The sequence below is a fragment of the Strix uralensis genome, chromosome 5, assembly GCF_047716275.1.
Source record: "Strix uralensis isolate ZFMK-TIS-50842 chromosome 5, bStrUra1, whole genome shotgun sequence".
Lineage (NCBI taxonomy): Eukaryota > Metazoa > Chordata > Aves > Strigiformes > Strigidae > Strix > Strix uralensis.
The window spans coordinates 45,322,344-45,339,234 of NC_133976.1; the positions used below are offsets into that span (position 1 = coordinate 45,322,344).

The 16,891-nt window shown below is 39.4% G+C and overlaps 1 protein-coding gene across 1 annotated transcript in view; it reads left to right on the top strand.

The window, feature by feature from the left end:
• Positions 1–16,581, top strand: part of OTOGL (otogelin like) — a 102,032-nt gene extending 85,451 nt beyond the window's left edge. Inside the window, 5 exon segments of the mRNA XM_074870243.1 lie at positions 4,023–4,127; positions 5,772–5,891; positions 8,988–9,033; positions 12,944–13,023; positions 15,605–16,581. Of these exon segments, the coding sequence (XP_074726344.1) occupies positions 4,023–4,127; positions 5,772–5,891; positions 8,988–9,033; positions 12,944–13,023; positions 15,605–15,805 (552 nt within the window). The 3' untranslated portion in view covers positions 15,806–16,581.
• Positions 16,582–16,891: the final 310 nt, after the last annotated feature.

Here is a 16,891-nt window from a genome sequence, read left to right on the forward strand (position 1 = left end):
TAAACCATGTCCCTAAGCGCCACATCTACAAGTCTTTTAAATACCTCCAGGGATGGTGACTTAACCACTTCCCTGGGCAGCCTGTTCCAGTGCCTGACAACCCTTCTGGTGAAGAAATTTTTGCTAATGTCCAATCTAAACCTCCCCTGGTGCAACTTGAGGTCATTTCCTCTTGTCCTATCTCTTGTTACTTAGGAGAAGAGACCAACACCCACCTCGCTACCTCCTCCTTTCAGGTAGTTGTAGAAAGTGATAAGGTTTCCCCTCAGCCTCCTTTTCTCCAGGCTAAACTCTCATTCCCTCAGCTGCTCCTCACAAGGGGAACCCTTCACCAGCTCTGTTCCCCTTCTTTGGTTGTGCTCCAGCACTTCAATGTCTTTCTTGTAGTGAGAGGCCCAAAACTAAGCACAGTATTCAAGGTGTGGCACACTATGTCTGATACAAGCCAGGATGCTATTGGCCTTCTTGGCCACCTGGGCACACTGATGGCTCATATTCAGCCATCTGTCAACCAACACCCGCAGGTCCTTTTCCAACGGGCAGCTTTCCAGCCACTCTTCCCCAAGCCTGGAGTGTTGCATGGGGTTGTTGTGACCCAAGTGCAGGTCCCAGCACTCAGCCTTGCTGAACCTCATACAGTTGGCCTCAATCCATTGATCCAGTCTGTCCATATCCCTCTGCAGAGCCTCCCTACCCTCAAGCAGATCAACACTCCCACCCAACTTGGTGTCATCTGCAAACTTACTGAGGGTGCACTCAATCCCCTTGTCCAGATCATTGATAAAGATATTAAACAAAACTGGGCTCAGTACGGAGCCCTGGGGAACACCACTTGTGACCGGTCACCAACTGGATTTAATTCCATTCACCACAACTCTTTGGGGCTGGACATCCAGCCATTTTTTTACCCAGTGAAGAGTACACTCGTCCAAGCCATGAGCAGCCAATCTCTCCAGGAGAATGCTGTGGGAAATGGTGTCAAAGGCTTTACTAAAGTCTAGGTAGACAACATCCACAACCTTTCCCTCATCCACTAAGCATGTCACCTTGTCACAGAAGGAGATGAGGTCAGTCAAGCAGGACCTGCCCTTCATAAATCTATGCTGACTGGGCCCGATCACCTGGTTGTCCTGTATGTTCCGTATGATGGCACTCAAGATGTGCTCCATAACCTTCCCCGGCACTGAGGTCAGACTGACAGGCCTGTAGTTCCCCAGATCCTCCTTCCAGCCCTTCCTGTAGATGGGCATCACATTTGCTAACTTCCAGTCAACTGGGACCTCCCCAGTTAGCCAGGACTGCTGATAAATGATAGAAAGTGGCTTGGTGAGCACTTCTGCCAGCTCCTTCAGTACCCTTGGGTGGATCCCATCCAGCCCCATAGACATATGTGTGTCTAAGTGGTGTAGCAGATCACTAACCTTTTCTCCTTGGATTATGGTGGCTACATTCTGCTCCCCATCCCTGTCTTCTAGCTCAGGGGGATTCATACCTGGGGAAAAACTGGTCTTACTATTAAAGACTGAGGCAAAGAAGGCATTAAGTACCTCAACGTTTTCCCTATCCTTGGTCACTATATTTCCCCCCACATCCAATAAAGGATGGAGATTCCCCTTAGTGCCCTCCTTTTGTTGCTAATGTATTTATAGAAACATTTTTTATTGTCTTTTATGGCAGTAGCCAGATTAAGTTCTAGCTGGGTTTTGGCCCTTCTAATCTTCTCCCTGCATAACCTCACTACATCCTCATAGTCCTCCTGAGTTGCCTGCCCCTTCTTCCAAATCTCATAAACTCTCCTATTTTTTCCTTAGTTCCAGACAAATCTCTCTTTTCAGCAAGGCTGGTCTTCTTCCCCACTGGCTCGTCTTTCAGCACATGGGGACAGTCTGCTCCTGTGCCTTTAAGATTTCCTTCTTGAAGAATGTCCAGCCTTCCTCTACTTTTTTGCCCTTCAGGACTGTCTCCCAAGGGACTCTGTCAACCAGTCTCCTAAACAGGTCAAAGTCTGCCCTCCAGAAGTCCAAGGTAGCAGTTCTGCTGACCCCCCTCCTTACTTCTCCAAGAATCGAAAACTATCATTCTATGATTGCTATGCCCAAGACAGACTCCAACCATCATATGACCCACAAGTCCTTCTGTGTTTGCAAACAACAGGTCCAGCAGAGCACCTTCCCTAGTTGGTTCACTCACCAGCTGTGTCAGGAAGTTATCTTCCACACACTCCAGGAACCTCATAAACTGTTTCCTCTCTGCTGTATGGTATTTCCAGCAGACATCTGGTAAGTTGAAGTCCCCCATGAGAACAAGGGCTAGCAACTGTGAGACTTCTCTCAGCTGCTTATAGAATATTTCATCTGCCTCTTAATCCTGCTTGGGTGGTCTATAACAGACTCCTACCATGATATCTACCTTGTTGGCCTTCCCCCTGATTCTTACATGTAAACATTCAACCCTATAGTCACCATCATTAAGCTCTAGACAATCAAAACACTCCCTGACACACAGGGCTACGCCACTGCCTCTCCTTCCTTGCCTGTGCCTTCTGAAGGTTTATAACCAGCCATTGCAGCACTCCAGTGTGCAATTCATCCCACCACGTTTTTGTGATGGCAACTATATCACAGTTTTCTTGCTGCACAGTGCCTTCCAGCTCCTCCTGTTTGTTGCCCATGCTGTGTGCATCGGTGTAGGTGCACTTCAGTTGGGTTACTGATCCTGCCACCTTTTTGGGGGGAGAAGCCCTAATTCCTATGTGACCATTCTCAGGCTCTTCCATAGTTTCTAACACATCAATACCCTTGTATTTTTGCTGCCGTGCAGATCTCCATCCCCCACCTCCACTGAGATGGCAGATTAAAGGACCTCACTAGCACACCATACCTCAAACATTGGCGTGCCGTCCCCAGGCTTATCTCTAGCAAGCCTGGTTTTATCCTTTTTCCCCTTCAAATCTACTTTAAAGCTCTTTCAGTGAGCCATGCTAACTCCTGTGCAAAGATCCTTTTCCCCCTTTGAGGCAGGTGTACCCCTTCTGTCACCAGCAGGCCTGGTGTTGTGTAGACTGACCCATGAGTAAAACACTCAAAATTCTGTTGGTGACACCAGGCTCTGAGCCAGGTATTGATCTGCTGGCTCTTCCTGTTTCTTCCCTCAGTATTGTCTGCAACTGGAAGGATAGAGGAGAACACTACTTGTGCTCCAGATCCCTTAACCAGTCATCCCAAAGCCCCAAAGTCTCTCTTGAATGCCGTTGGACTTCTTGTTGCAATTTCATCGTTGCCTATCTGAAAATTCAATAATGGATAATAATCTGAGGGCCATACCAGGTTAGGAAATTTTCACATCTTTAACTTGGGCCCAAGGAAGGCAGCAGACTTCCCTAAGAAGTGGGCCTGGTCTGCATATTGGGCCTTACATTCCCTTCAGAAGGGAGCCTCCTATGACAGTGATCCATCTTTTTTTCTTTATGGAAGCAGTTTTGATGCAGGCTGACTTAACCTTGGTGACACGTCCAATCTAGATGAACCATTGTCCTTGTTACTGTTCAGTTCCACTTGCAGAGTGTCATACCTATTATGCAAGGGCACCTGGGAAGGTGGGGCAGTCACAGAGGAGATGTGCCTGCTGTGCCAGGCGGGAACTTGTCGCCATTACCCCCTATTCCTTAAGTCACTGTGTTCAGCCAGGCACAGAGAGGATGTGGAATCCTCCATATCATGTGTTCTGTCTGCCTGTTTGGCCTGTCTCAGGGAAGGCAGGGTGCGTATTCTCTCTCGCGCTCCCTGATACTACTCAACCTGCTCACCTCCTCCCAGAGCATTGTCACTAAGCAGAGGAGTCCCTCCACCTGGGTGCACCTCCCACATCTTTTGTGTCCAGGAAGTAGCATACATAAAGATATCCACCCATCCACCTGTATATTGTTTTTCTTGGTATTTTCAGTTTCAGAAATCAATGAATTTTCATATATTATATATTTTTTAAATGCTTTTTTTTTTTTTTTTGCTTTTCTTTCTTTCCAGCATCAAATATATATTCCTTCCTCCAGTCATCATACTTGTTGTGGTACCTGTCAAAATGTGTCCTGCTCTTTTCATACTGAGAATGGAACACTAATTGTGTATGAGGTAAGTGCCCCTGGACAGGGATACAAAATAACTATAATGATATGATAAACAGGTCTCTGACAGTCACTTCTTAGTTAACTCATGCTGTGAGTCTTCTTTCATACCTCCTTTCTGCTGGTTACGCACTTAGGGACTATTTATGGTATATGATAGGAAAAAAATGTGTTTATTTAAAGACCTGCCTTTTCACACTAGGTGGATGTCATGTCCCACTCAGGTGAGGGAGACAAGTGACTCAGATTTGCAAATCCCCAACGGAGTGGACAACAAGCCTCCAAGTCCAAACATTTATTAACTACCCACAATGTACTAATTGAACACACGATAATTGGCTAAGTATATAGCAAGTTGTGGCAAGCAATACAATATGCCTTGCATTTCTTAATGGAAAAGGGAAAAGAGGGGGATAGAGGGAATAGGTCTGGGTTTCTGCGTTGATCCTGCCAGCGAGGGTTCCAGGAGGCATCCATCTTTTTCGCTTGCATCCGTCTTCTTTGTTTCACTGCACTCTCCAGTCCCCCCCCTTTCTTTTCCCCCTCCTTGATTTATGCACACTTTCCTTGGGTCTGTCCCCTAGGTTGACCCACATACCTACGTATCCCATGTACAGGGAGGGGTAAGGTGTTTCATGGGATGATGTAATTATCATGATCATGTTAGCCTTCGTTAGCATATTGAGGGGTGTTAACTTTAATATGCATTTCGTAGATAATGAAGCAAAGGTCATTCACCAGACAGATGGCCCTTGAAATTTGGCCAGGTGCCCCAGAGCAGAACCGTCCTGTCTCCACAAGCCTCCCTCCTCCAGCTGCCTCTTGTGTTATTCGGGCAGCCTTATCAGCTTCGACCTCCACACTATCCACCCTGTGACTCATAGTTTGTCCTGCAAGCGTTTGAGGCATTTCTTCGATCAGCCTCAACTTTTGCTTTCTCAGGCTGTTTTTCTTAGTTTCTCACAGGCCTGGTTTCTCGTCTCTCACATCCCACCCCGTGACTCAAACACTCTCATCTCTCACAGTGAATACCTTATTTCTTTTTATTGGTTGTAATATTTTCTACAAAGATATGTAAATGTCATCATTTACTTAAGGCTGGTTGTGCTCTAAGTGCAGGGTAGGGTTCAAATTGTAACTCTAAGTCACATACTGTGATTTAGATGGGTTGGGAGCTTCTGAGTCCACATCAGGACTCCTATGTTCCCCTCTTCCTAGGGCCACTCTTCTCCACATTCTGGTTTCTACAGAAAGAAAGTGTGCAAACTGAAACTGGGGTTCAGGATTCTGATGGTGTGTTTCATCATCCACATACAAGGAAATTTAGATGTGGCCATGACTTGGTTCATGCTTCCATTGCTTTCAGAGCAAAAGAAACTATCTGACTTTTTTTCTGGCACAGAGCCCTTCATTTCTGCACTAGGACACCCATGCTGAGCAGCATGCTGGAGAGTAGAGTCATGGCTCCAGGGAGGAGTAGCCATTGGTGGTTAGAGGATGGTCTTCCACTTTGCCACCTATGGGTGGTCTGCAACTTTCCACTCCAGTAGGTGCTACAGCATGAGGGTACCACTTTTACAGACATTTGAGGTGGGAGATAAAGCTGAAATGTTTTGTCTTTTCTGACAATGGCTTTGTTTTATAAATCCAGGAAGGAAGCACCTGGAGCTCCAACTGCACCAACTACCAGTGTGCAAAGACTGCTGCGGGGGCTATCATACTGGGATCAAGTGTTGTCTGCCCCCCTTTTAATGACACTGAGTGTACAAAGGTTTGTACTTTGGGTGAGGTAAGTGACAATAACTGATCTGGAGTTTGGCTTACACTTGACAGCACATGCATGCCTCATTCACTTTTTTAAATTAAAAAAGTGGTAAGTAAAAACATGTAACCAAGCAATTTACAGTCTTATTTTCTATGTTCCTGTTTGCTTTTTGGCTGACAAAGTATCTGTGAGGAGCATGAAAATTCGTTTTCGGTCTTAATGATGACTGCTTTTAAAATATTGTGGAATTGGATTCATACTTGACATACCACTATATAAAGTGCTAATCACTATGTCTCTAGTTTGGAGTAACACTTTGCCAAGTTTATAGTACACATACACTAAATAAATTGGATCAAGCAATTCAGAAATGCTGCATATAAAAGTGGGCTATATTAAAAATTCCTTACGTTGTGTAAAGATTAGAAAGATGACAGAGTATATATAAACTTTATTATCTCTTAAACTGAACTTTGTAAAACATAAGAAAAAATATCTATCATACATGAAAGGGTATCTACCTACATAATATATCTAACAATGTAAATGTGGCATACCCATATGAACTGAAGAATGTGGATGCTTCATGTACATTACATATTTGTTCACAATTTAATTTCTAATTTAATACTTCTCTAACTTTATAATATTTCTTATAATTCTTGCACTTGCAGTACACCATATTTAATATAAGCTACAAATAATAATAAAATAAATATACATGTAGAGAGGGTAACATTGCTGCCTTGACTACAGATTATAAATTTAGCACAAGTCCTACTTATCCATTGCATTTTTTTAAAAAAGTCCTTATTTCTTCCAATCCTGAAGAAGGCATTCTATCTAAAATTAATGCCTATTCTACCTTGACTTTATGCTCGAGTTTCTTCCTTGGAATCCTTTTGTCACCATCTATTATGATCTTTCCTTAGTAATAATGGTTAAGATTTTAAAGAATGGCACCCGAAAATTAACCTCCTGTATCAGTCTGACCTGTTTGTCAGAGATGCTGAGTGTAGACTTGAACCAGTAGCTGAGAAAGCTCTTCTGACAGGCCCCTAAGGATAATTTATGAATATGGATTTAAGAGGGTGAATTGAAGGGCTCATTTAAGAAATTCTTGATCAACTTGTTCAGTAATTTTTCTGTAATGAGATAAAAAATGCATGCTAGCATGAAAATATGGAAGCTTAAAAATGTATTTTGTCTGTTGTTATTGTAGGAGTGCTATTTGTCTTCAATTCTCTGCTTGATAGGCAGTTCTAGGATATGCACTAAAATTGTGGGTGCATGTTTCTTCTTTGCACCCATTCTGACAGATTCTGAGAGCCTTTCTCTCTGTCTCCCTCTCATGCTCTCTTTTAATTTCAAAAGGACATTTTTATCACTTTCATATGTTTTTACTTTCTAGCTAGTAAGCAACTTTAGTGTAAATCAATATCAAAGACTGTAATTGAGAAAAAGAATTCAACACACCAATGGTTCTGAAATTCTGCAGTTAATGTTCTCTTTCAAAAGTTAATATATATATTTAATGTTGTAAAGAGCTAATTATTAGATACTAATTTTCTCCTTGGCATATGATCAGTGTAAATCCTTTTACATCATCAGCAAAGTTGCAATCATGAATTTTTTAAACTATCCTAATAAATCTCAGTGGTGGGGAAATAGATGGTAGTGGATGATATGAAAAGATGCTTATAGAAACTAAGTGGCTTATTCAAAGGAGACTAGATCAGATGAGATAAGCAGTGATGAGTTCATTTCCAGTGTCAAAGGCTGTAAAGAATTTGTGAACCAAACCTTCAGCTGATGCATATCATAGAATCATAGAATGGTTTGGGTTGGAAGGGACCTTAAAAATCATCTAGTTCCAACCCCCCTGCCATGGGCAGGGACACCTTCCACTAGACCAGGTTGCTCAAAGCCCTGTCCAATCTGGCCTTGGACACTTCCAGGGAGGGGGCATCCACAACTTCTCTAGGCAACCTGTTCCAGTGCCTCACCATCCTCATAGTAAACAATTTCTTCCTTACATCTAATCTAAATCTACCCTCTTTCAGTTTAAAGCCATTACCCCTCATCCTATCACTACATGCCCTTGTAAAAAGTTCCTCTCCAGCTTTCCTGTAGGCTCCTTTTAGATACTGGAAGTCAGCTATAAGGTCTCCCTGGAGCCTCCTCTTCTCCAGGCTGAACAACCCCAACTCTCTCAGCCTGTCTCCACAGGGGAGGTGCTCCAGATCCCTCATCATCTTCATGGCCCTCCTGTGGACCCGCTCGAACAGGTCCATGTTCTTCTTATGTTGGGGGCCCCAGAGCTGAACACAGTACTCCAGGTGGGATCTCATGAGAGAAAAGTAGAGGGGGAGAATCACCTCCCTCAACTTGCTGCTCACACTTCTTTTGATGCAGCCCGGGATACAGTTGGCCTTCTGGGCTGCAAATGCACATTGTTGGGACATGTTGAGCTTCTTGTCACCCAATATCCCCAACTCCTTCTCCACAGGGCTGCTCTCAATCCACTCATCACCCAGCCTGTATTTGTGTTTGGAATTGCCTCAACCCATGTGCAGGACCTTGCACTTGGCCTTGTTGAACTTCATGAGGTTTGCATGGTCCCACCTCTCAAGCCTGTCCAGGCCCCTCTGGATGGCATCCCTGCCCTCCAGCGTGTCGACCGCACCACACAGCTTGGTGTTGTCGGCAAACTTGCTGAGGGTGCACTCAATCCCACTGTCCATGTCGCGAACAAAGATGTTAAACAACGTTGGTCCCAATACAGACCCCTGAGGAACACCACTTGTCACTGCTCTCCACTCGGACATCGAGCTGTTGACCTCAACTCTTTGAGCACAACCATCCAGCCAATTCCTTATCCACCGAGTGGTCCATCTGTCAAATCCATGTCTCTCCACTTTAGAGACAAGGAGGTCATGCGGGACAGTGTCAAATGCTTTGCACTATCTGTGTAATTCTCTTAGTTTCAGAGACACTATTTTTTATTAGTTGGACATCTTTAAAACATGGAATGTCTTAGATACAATTCACCTTTGTATTGAGCACAGTCTTTTTTGATATATTGTCCTTTTATTTTCCTAGAATGGAGGAATTGTGCAGACGTATAATGATGGCTGCTGCAAGACCTGTAAGTGACGAAGGCTGCAACATGTGCTAGTTTGGCTTTGGTTTTGGAGGGCTTGTTTTTTAACCTCAGTTGCTGGGACATAAAGAAGCAAAAAGCATGCAGTCCCCTCACAACTCACATAAAATTGTTATAGTTACCTAACTACTCCTATTAAAAGGTCTTGCTTCATTTGGCTGCTGACTTGGTGATTTTTAACATTATTGTTCTGGAGTATAACCAAATCTCTCCAAATATAACCTGTGGAAAATGAAAATTTATCTTGATTAAAATAATGAAAACATTCTCTGTATTGTTAAGCTGACTCTAAAATATTGTCTGTATGATTTTCACTATAAAAGATAAGGATTTCCCCCTCTAAAATTGATTCCTAATTTGATGACGTTTTGAAGTATGACTCCAAACTTACCAATGTATTCTGTATCATTAGTATGTATTTTCTAGGGCCAAAATACTGGAATTATTTTTTTTTTTAAAATTCCAAATGAGGAAAAGTTATAGTAATAGTGATGGTAGCAACCCGTATATAAAATTGACTTTTTAATATCTGGGAATACATTCACATTTTCTGAGTGTGTAACTTTAAAATATGATGAATTGTGATGCAAGCTTACATAAAGGTTTCATAATTTATGCAACTTTAAAAGTCAGTTGAGAACAAACTGATTTTTTCTGCAGTTTTGACTAGCAAAGGTTTTATTATCAAGGTATATAATTATGTATACATAAAATTAAAACACTGTTGTGTAAAAACAATTGTGTAGAGCAAGAACAGAAAATCCTCCCTCTCTTTTCTGGCCTTTTTTGTGTTCAGCATTAGAATTAAAATATAAAAGCAAATGAGTATTTGGAGTTTTTTTAGACAAACCTTTACTTAATAATATAAAACACGAAGTCACAGACTTATAACCATATATTGTGCACACTTCCTAATAGAATTCTGAAGTGCAATGCATTGTAAATAATTTGGCAATATAAGGGGAAATAGTCATATTTATCAAATACAGAAAAATACTTAAGTTTTCAAGTTATGCAAAGCTTTGAAAGTGAACTGCAAGTATTATTGTTCTATTGTATCCAAAACATAGAAAATAAAAGCTATTTTAATACAACAGAATACTTTTTTTTGGAATGAGAATCAGCATAGAAAAGTAACACACCAGAATTGTGCTAAAATCTTACTAATCAATATTCTTCCTCTAATGAGATAAACTATGTTGAAAAATATTTAACTAACCTCCCCCAATTAGGTTGGCTTTATTTAGAAAATTAGTCTAAATAACCAATGGCTACTGTTTTTCTGTTGGTCAGGAAGATTTATAATTTTGGCCGTATTCTGTGGCCTCAGGAAAGGCATCGTTATACTTCAGAAATACTTGCTGAGGTGGCTGCTAAGAAACCAGATATAATTCATACAATTACATGTTATTTCATTTTTATTTTTGTTTGTTTGTTTTGTTTTGGTTTTTTTTTTTTAAATTTTTAACTAAAAGCATGTGCCCTGTGGTGACGCAGTTAAAAAGAATACTTATAAATAGAGCTTGCAACACTTTGGGGGTTTAATGGGAACAAATGATCTTTCTGAAAGAGCTTGATTCAATGCATGCAAAGTGAGTGCATATATTTAATTCTTACCTTGCCATAGAGAGACTCATTGCAAAAGTTTGGTTTACAAGGAAGCATCATTCCAGTTTTGTGTTAACCAGGAGAGTAATAAAGTTTAGGCCATCTTTAGTGAGACTTTAAGCAGCTGCAGAGTTTCTAAATTTGGAAGACTAGCAGGAAAGTTCATCGTCTTTTGCTAAAGGAAAAATTGCAGTTGGCAGTGTAAGAATTAATGAAATGTTATTTATATAAAAATGTTTTTATTTCATGAGAAACTTATATTCCTAATGATTCTGCCAGGTTCTGGATTGGGTCTGTTACCCTTTGCCATTAGTCCAGTAGTGCCTACTCATAGTATTAATTGTGAACCAGGTATTACTTTTAATAATGTATTTTCTTTTTTTAATAATAGTGTAAGCACTGCTTGATATACGCATATAGCTGTCATCACCGTTAAATGTTACCATATAGTTAATGGTACCAGGCCTGATGCTGATCCCCTGTTGGCCTCCCAAATCAGTGGTTTTGTAAAGCCTTGTTAGGGTTCACTGCTCAGCACCTGTCAGAATTAGGTTCATCCGTTTATGATATGCACTGCTGATGGTTCTTCCTCCTGTTCTGAAATTGGTTTTAATACATAAACTTACTGTACAGGGTAATTGTAATAAGAAATGCTACTTTAAAAAATATCATCATCCTGAATACAGGTACCAAAAGATTCTAAATCTGATCCCAGGTCTCTGAATTTAACGACTGAACTGTTTTTGCCTTAAAATAGATAGAGCAAGAGCGTGCATTACTGCCCAGTCTCACCTTTGCAAATACGGATTTATGCTGTCTTTCTTTGTCTCAAACAACATTTTGCAAAGTTATGAAAATGTTTGGGGTGGGGGCGGGGAACCATACAATTACAATCACATGTTAATAAATACTCTTTACACCAGAAATTACAGAATGTTACAGAACTGTTGCATTATGATAATAATTCTTTGCTTTTAAGGATAGGTAAGTCACAGAAACTCCTTACTCAATTAAGGAGTGAGTAAAAACAGCACACCTGATACTGAATGCAGATCTTCTTGACAGTTGAAGGCTGGCGAGAGAAAAGTATAGCAACAGAGTTTTCATTAGACATCAGCACCCTATACGCTGAAATGTCATACATCTCTATGACTTGTAGAAGTACAAAGGTTGCGTTGTCTACACATATTCATGCTGGCAAGTGCTTTCTGAAGTATCACAGGACTTCTTTTTCTTAAGTGTTGCTGAAGAAGGAAAACCAAGATGCTGTAGGCTAACAACTTCGATCATACAGTGATATGCTAGTTCAGTAACATAACCTTGTTTGATCCTGCAATGCACAGATTAAAATCTAACTGAACTCTGCAGGCAGCCGAATTTTTAAATACTCACTGGAGCTGTGGGTTTCTCAGGACTCATTTATCTTATAAAACTGCTCACAAGCTTCTGTGGAACAGAAAAGTTGTTCTTTTTGTGTACACCCAACAGTGTAGGCATGTGCTGAAGGTGGAGAAACTCTGCTGAATAGTGGTTATTATTTTGTATGCTGGATGTTCAGAATCGTTGCCTAACAAAACTAATAGATTATTTTGATGGGTAGTGAAATAGGAGATCTAAAGAACTACTGTTACACAGATAGTAATAACAGTCTGATATAGAGTGCAGCATGAAAGAGTGTACATTTAATTGTTTCAGTATTATGATTTTTATTATGTTAAAAATGGCTTTGCACTGTACAGCTTTATTTTTCAAATAAAAGAAAAAACCTCCTATCAGTATCTCCCAGAATGTACTTAAAAATGTAGTATTTCCCTTATCCTAGATCCATATGCTGACAGTGCTACATGCTTCAGTTCTGGTGGTAAAAACGGCACCAATTTAGCAAATATATACACCTCTCTCTTTCAGAACTTCCTTGAAGGACATCTTTTTCAAAAATATATTGAAATTATACAGTTCTGTTTAAATTTTAAACATTCAAAATATCATCAAGGTTGTAATCACATTCACTGCTTTACCTTCTCAAATGTTAAGTTCTGAAAATTTTCTAAAATGCAAAATCAAAATCTTTTTACGTGCAATATTCCTATTAAAATATAATTATTTCTAATACTATTGAATATTACTTGAGATAATATTTTTCTATTTGCTTATATGTCTTGCATATGCACAATTTAAAATCATATTAATAATTATTAAAATTATTTTAATAGTTTCACTTTTTTCAGTAGCAAAAACATAATACAAAAGTGTATTGATTCAGTATGCATTTTCTGTATTTTATCAGGCAAAAAGGAAGAAAGGATTTGCCAGAAAATGACAATCAGGACAACCATAAGAAAAAATGACTGTATAAGTCAAAGCCCGGTAAGCATAAAAGACCTGTATCCGATGCTAGGCCTATGGCATATCAGATCAAGTATTAGGAAGTGGGTTACAGCTATCAACAAGGAACAAAAACTACTGCTATCTTCTCAAAAGCAGACCTTTGACCCTAGGAATGTTATCCTACTCATAAATGGAGTAAAATTAGCTGTTCCCGTGGCTGAAAGAATGAGCCCTCCTACCTGGAAAAACATCTGGCTTCAAATGAAAAATACACAGCATAATTGCTTGTAACTAACAAAGCCATTGAACCCTTCACTATTAAATAGCATCCCACTCTAAAAAAGGATTAGAAATGCTTCCACTTAGGTTGTGATGGAAACACTGCTGCATTCTTCTTTGAAGACCTTTACTCTGTGGGTGTCTTCTCCCCCATATAACACTTGTCTCCGTATCATAAATTCATGATCCCATTTATTTATTGGTCTCCATAAGATATCTTATTTCTCAGCTTTGGTGTAGCCCCATCTACAAAACTCAGGACTTGTCCGAGCAGCAAATGTGCTTCTCATGTAGCACTTCAGGGAGAAGCAATTGACACAGTATCTTGAGACTTCCAAAACGCCTCTGGTAAGATTCTGATGAAGAACCTAAACAGTCATAGGGCAAGAGGCAAAATATCATCACAGACTGAAAGCTGAGCAGGTTAATTTCCATCCTGATAGAAGGTCATCTGTGACATGCCTGAAGTTTAATAGTAGAAGTAAGTGTGGTGTATTCATTTAGTTTTAGAAGAAGGGTTAGTCATGAGGGAGTATAAATATGTAGATGAAATTACGTTATTTGCTATAGTTAAGAGGAGAGAAGACTGTGGACAGCTTCACAGTTACTTCAGCAACCTAGGTTAAGGGACAGCAATATGACAAAACAAAGACTTGGTATTGACTAAAGCAAAGAATATCAAAAAGAAAGATTTAGTCAAACCTCATAGGTTTTTAAGCTAGCTGAAAAGGACCTTGTCCTTGCATCCAGTTCTGTGAAAGCTTCTGTTAAATGCTCTCCTGCAGACAGAAAGGCTAATTAAGTGTTACAACAATTAGGGACTAAGATAGGGAGTGGAAACAAACTGATTCTAGTACCTCTTACAAGCCAATGGTGCAGTATTATTGAGGGTGCTCTGTGCAGTTATGGTCCCTCTACATTGTTGCAGAACAGAGAGGGTTCAGAGAGGAGCAACGAGAATGTTGGCCAGGACATTCCATGAATGGCACAACAAATGAAGGCTTCCTTTTTAAGATTTTCTATTGTAGGTTCTTTATCTTTCCTTCTCCCTCTACTCACCTTCTAAAAAGACCTACCCCCATCCCACCTCCATCTGTATTACAACACGCTTTTCCCCCTATCTTCTTGTTCCCTATTTCACTGATGGCTGCCCACCCTTCCCACAGTCCAGATTCCCTTACCCTTCACCTAGAAGTACCTCCAGATTTTTCATGTCCTCAAAATCTCTATTCATATCCTTAGCTCCTCCTCCTTTCCTCTCCAGCTCCCCTACTGCAAAACCCTTGGTACTGTATTTAATTGCAGGATTTTGCCCCATCAAATGGCGGTACCTGCTATGGCTGGTTGTGCAACGACATATGTGTTCTTTGGCCAGATTAATGCTGTCAAACTTTGGATAGGGCTGAGTATGATTACATTTAATTAATTAATAAATGAGATTTTTAGTGCTTAGGACAAGGTGTTTTCTTTCCCCTGTCAAATTTCAGGAGAGTTGTTAAGAGTAGCCTTTTGGCCTAATTTGTTTGGATATGGCCCATTTGTTCACAGGCTCTTTGAAAGGGAGTGGATCAAACCATCTTTTGTATGCCTCACTTGCATAAGAAATCAGATTTAAAACTATCACAAAAAGAACTAGATCTACTATGGCCATTCTTGTTTTCCCAGCATATCAACTCTGCTTAAGTTTTAATTAAAAAGTATCATTTTTTTTTTGTCAGAGTATCAGCTAAGAAGACTTCACATAATGTTAATAGTGAGCGAAAGCTTTCCTCTGCTGAAGTCTAGAGCACAAATAATTTTATAGCCAGTCTCTGCACTTGCTGGTTTGTTACTGCATCTACTTTTTGGATATATTTGTTACAGTGATAACACAGCTAATACTGGTGTGCCCTTAGTCATAAGCAGTATGAATAACAAAGTGAAAAGCTTTTGCACTGATATGCTTTTCCTCTCAAACCTTCAAGGAAAAGGATAGACTTTCCTCTGTTTTGCTTAGAAGAATTTAACTTTTCAGCAGTGAATATGAAAAGAACATGAATTTAGCTATGCTGTTTTGAAGTTATTAATTTGTAAACTAGGGATTCAAATTTGGTATCCATAGCACAACATTTTACTCAACGTTAAGACAGAACACACGATTACACAATCAAAAAAAAGTTTAATTAAAAAAATTATTTAAAATGTGTCTACACTTAGATTGAATTTTAGAAGATAAAATAGTTTTTAAGACCAGAGTCCTTTTCAAGTGTAAAAGTGGGTTTTAATCACAAAGAAGTTTGACATGTAATATCTTTATAACAAAATTTGAGATGTCTAATTTCAGTTCTTATTTTACTCATAGATAAATGTGGCTTCTTGTGATGGAAAATGCCCATCTGCAACAATTTTCAATGTCAATATTGATAGCCATTTAAGATTCTGTAAATGTTGTCGAGAAAATGGAACACGTAATCTGACTGTGCCACTACGCTGCTCAGGAAATGGCACCGAAATTATGTACGTCATTCAAGAACCTATAGACTGCTCATGCCAATGGAACTGAACATTATTGTGGCTATGATTTAATCTGAAGAATTAAAATTAGTTTCCTTTCACCAGACTCTATTTTTTGACCTTGGATGGCTACAGTACTCCACAGGGAAAAAAAATTTAAAATGTCCTCAGTTATGCTTTATAATGTAACTTTTCACAAATTTAGTAAAGATGATGTTGTTCTTTGTTCTTCAAATCTTTTTAAATATTGGCATGTATGCAAAGAAAAATATAAATCCTTTTGAACAAGGTATAATTTAGCCATCATTTATTTCTAGTCAGTGGCTTTCTGATGAGCTGTTGAAAGCTGGTTAACGTCTGTGCTTCCAGTGTTTTAAGATTTTGGATTGTGGCTACCTATCAAAGTTCAGAATTTCTCAGTGGTTCTTTTCCTTTTCCTTAGAAACTTCCAGTTGAGACCCATCTCTGGTCCCATGTTTAAATGGGAAATAAGCATATTAGGGTTTTGAGAATGACTGAGTTAATTTATTAAAAAAATAGTGGGTTCAACCAAAACATTTTTTATCTTGCTGAAAAGTCTGTCTTTTCTCCATAAAGCTGTTGTCAATGACTGGACTCTGCTTACACTGTAAGTCACTGAGAAACACCATGACTATGGTCTGTAAATACCTCTAGTAAATCTCCAGAGCATATAGTAGAATCATCATAATGTCTTTAAACCTTAGACATTTATTTAATTTTTATATATATTATAAATATGAAGCATGACTAGGCAAACGCTGAAGAGTTTAACCTTCTATGCCTTTATTAAAAATATCTAAAAGCTCTTTTTGATATGAAGAATTCTATTTTATATCCTTTTCTCACTTTTCACAAACAAGAATTTTGCTGCCTACTAGCTGTAGAATAAGATTCTATGTACATATATTTATTAAAAAAGAGGATACTGCACATTTTAACTATTCATAATGGGCTTCTTCCTTTGTTTTCAAGTTTGAAGATTTGTGTTCAGTATATTTTAAAGTACATAATTTTTTTTTTTTTTTTTAATTAAATCTTGAGATTTGGACTATTGACTGAATTTAAGATTCATAATTTTTGAGTCCAGGAAAAAAAATCCAGGTAAAATATATGA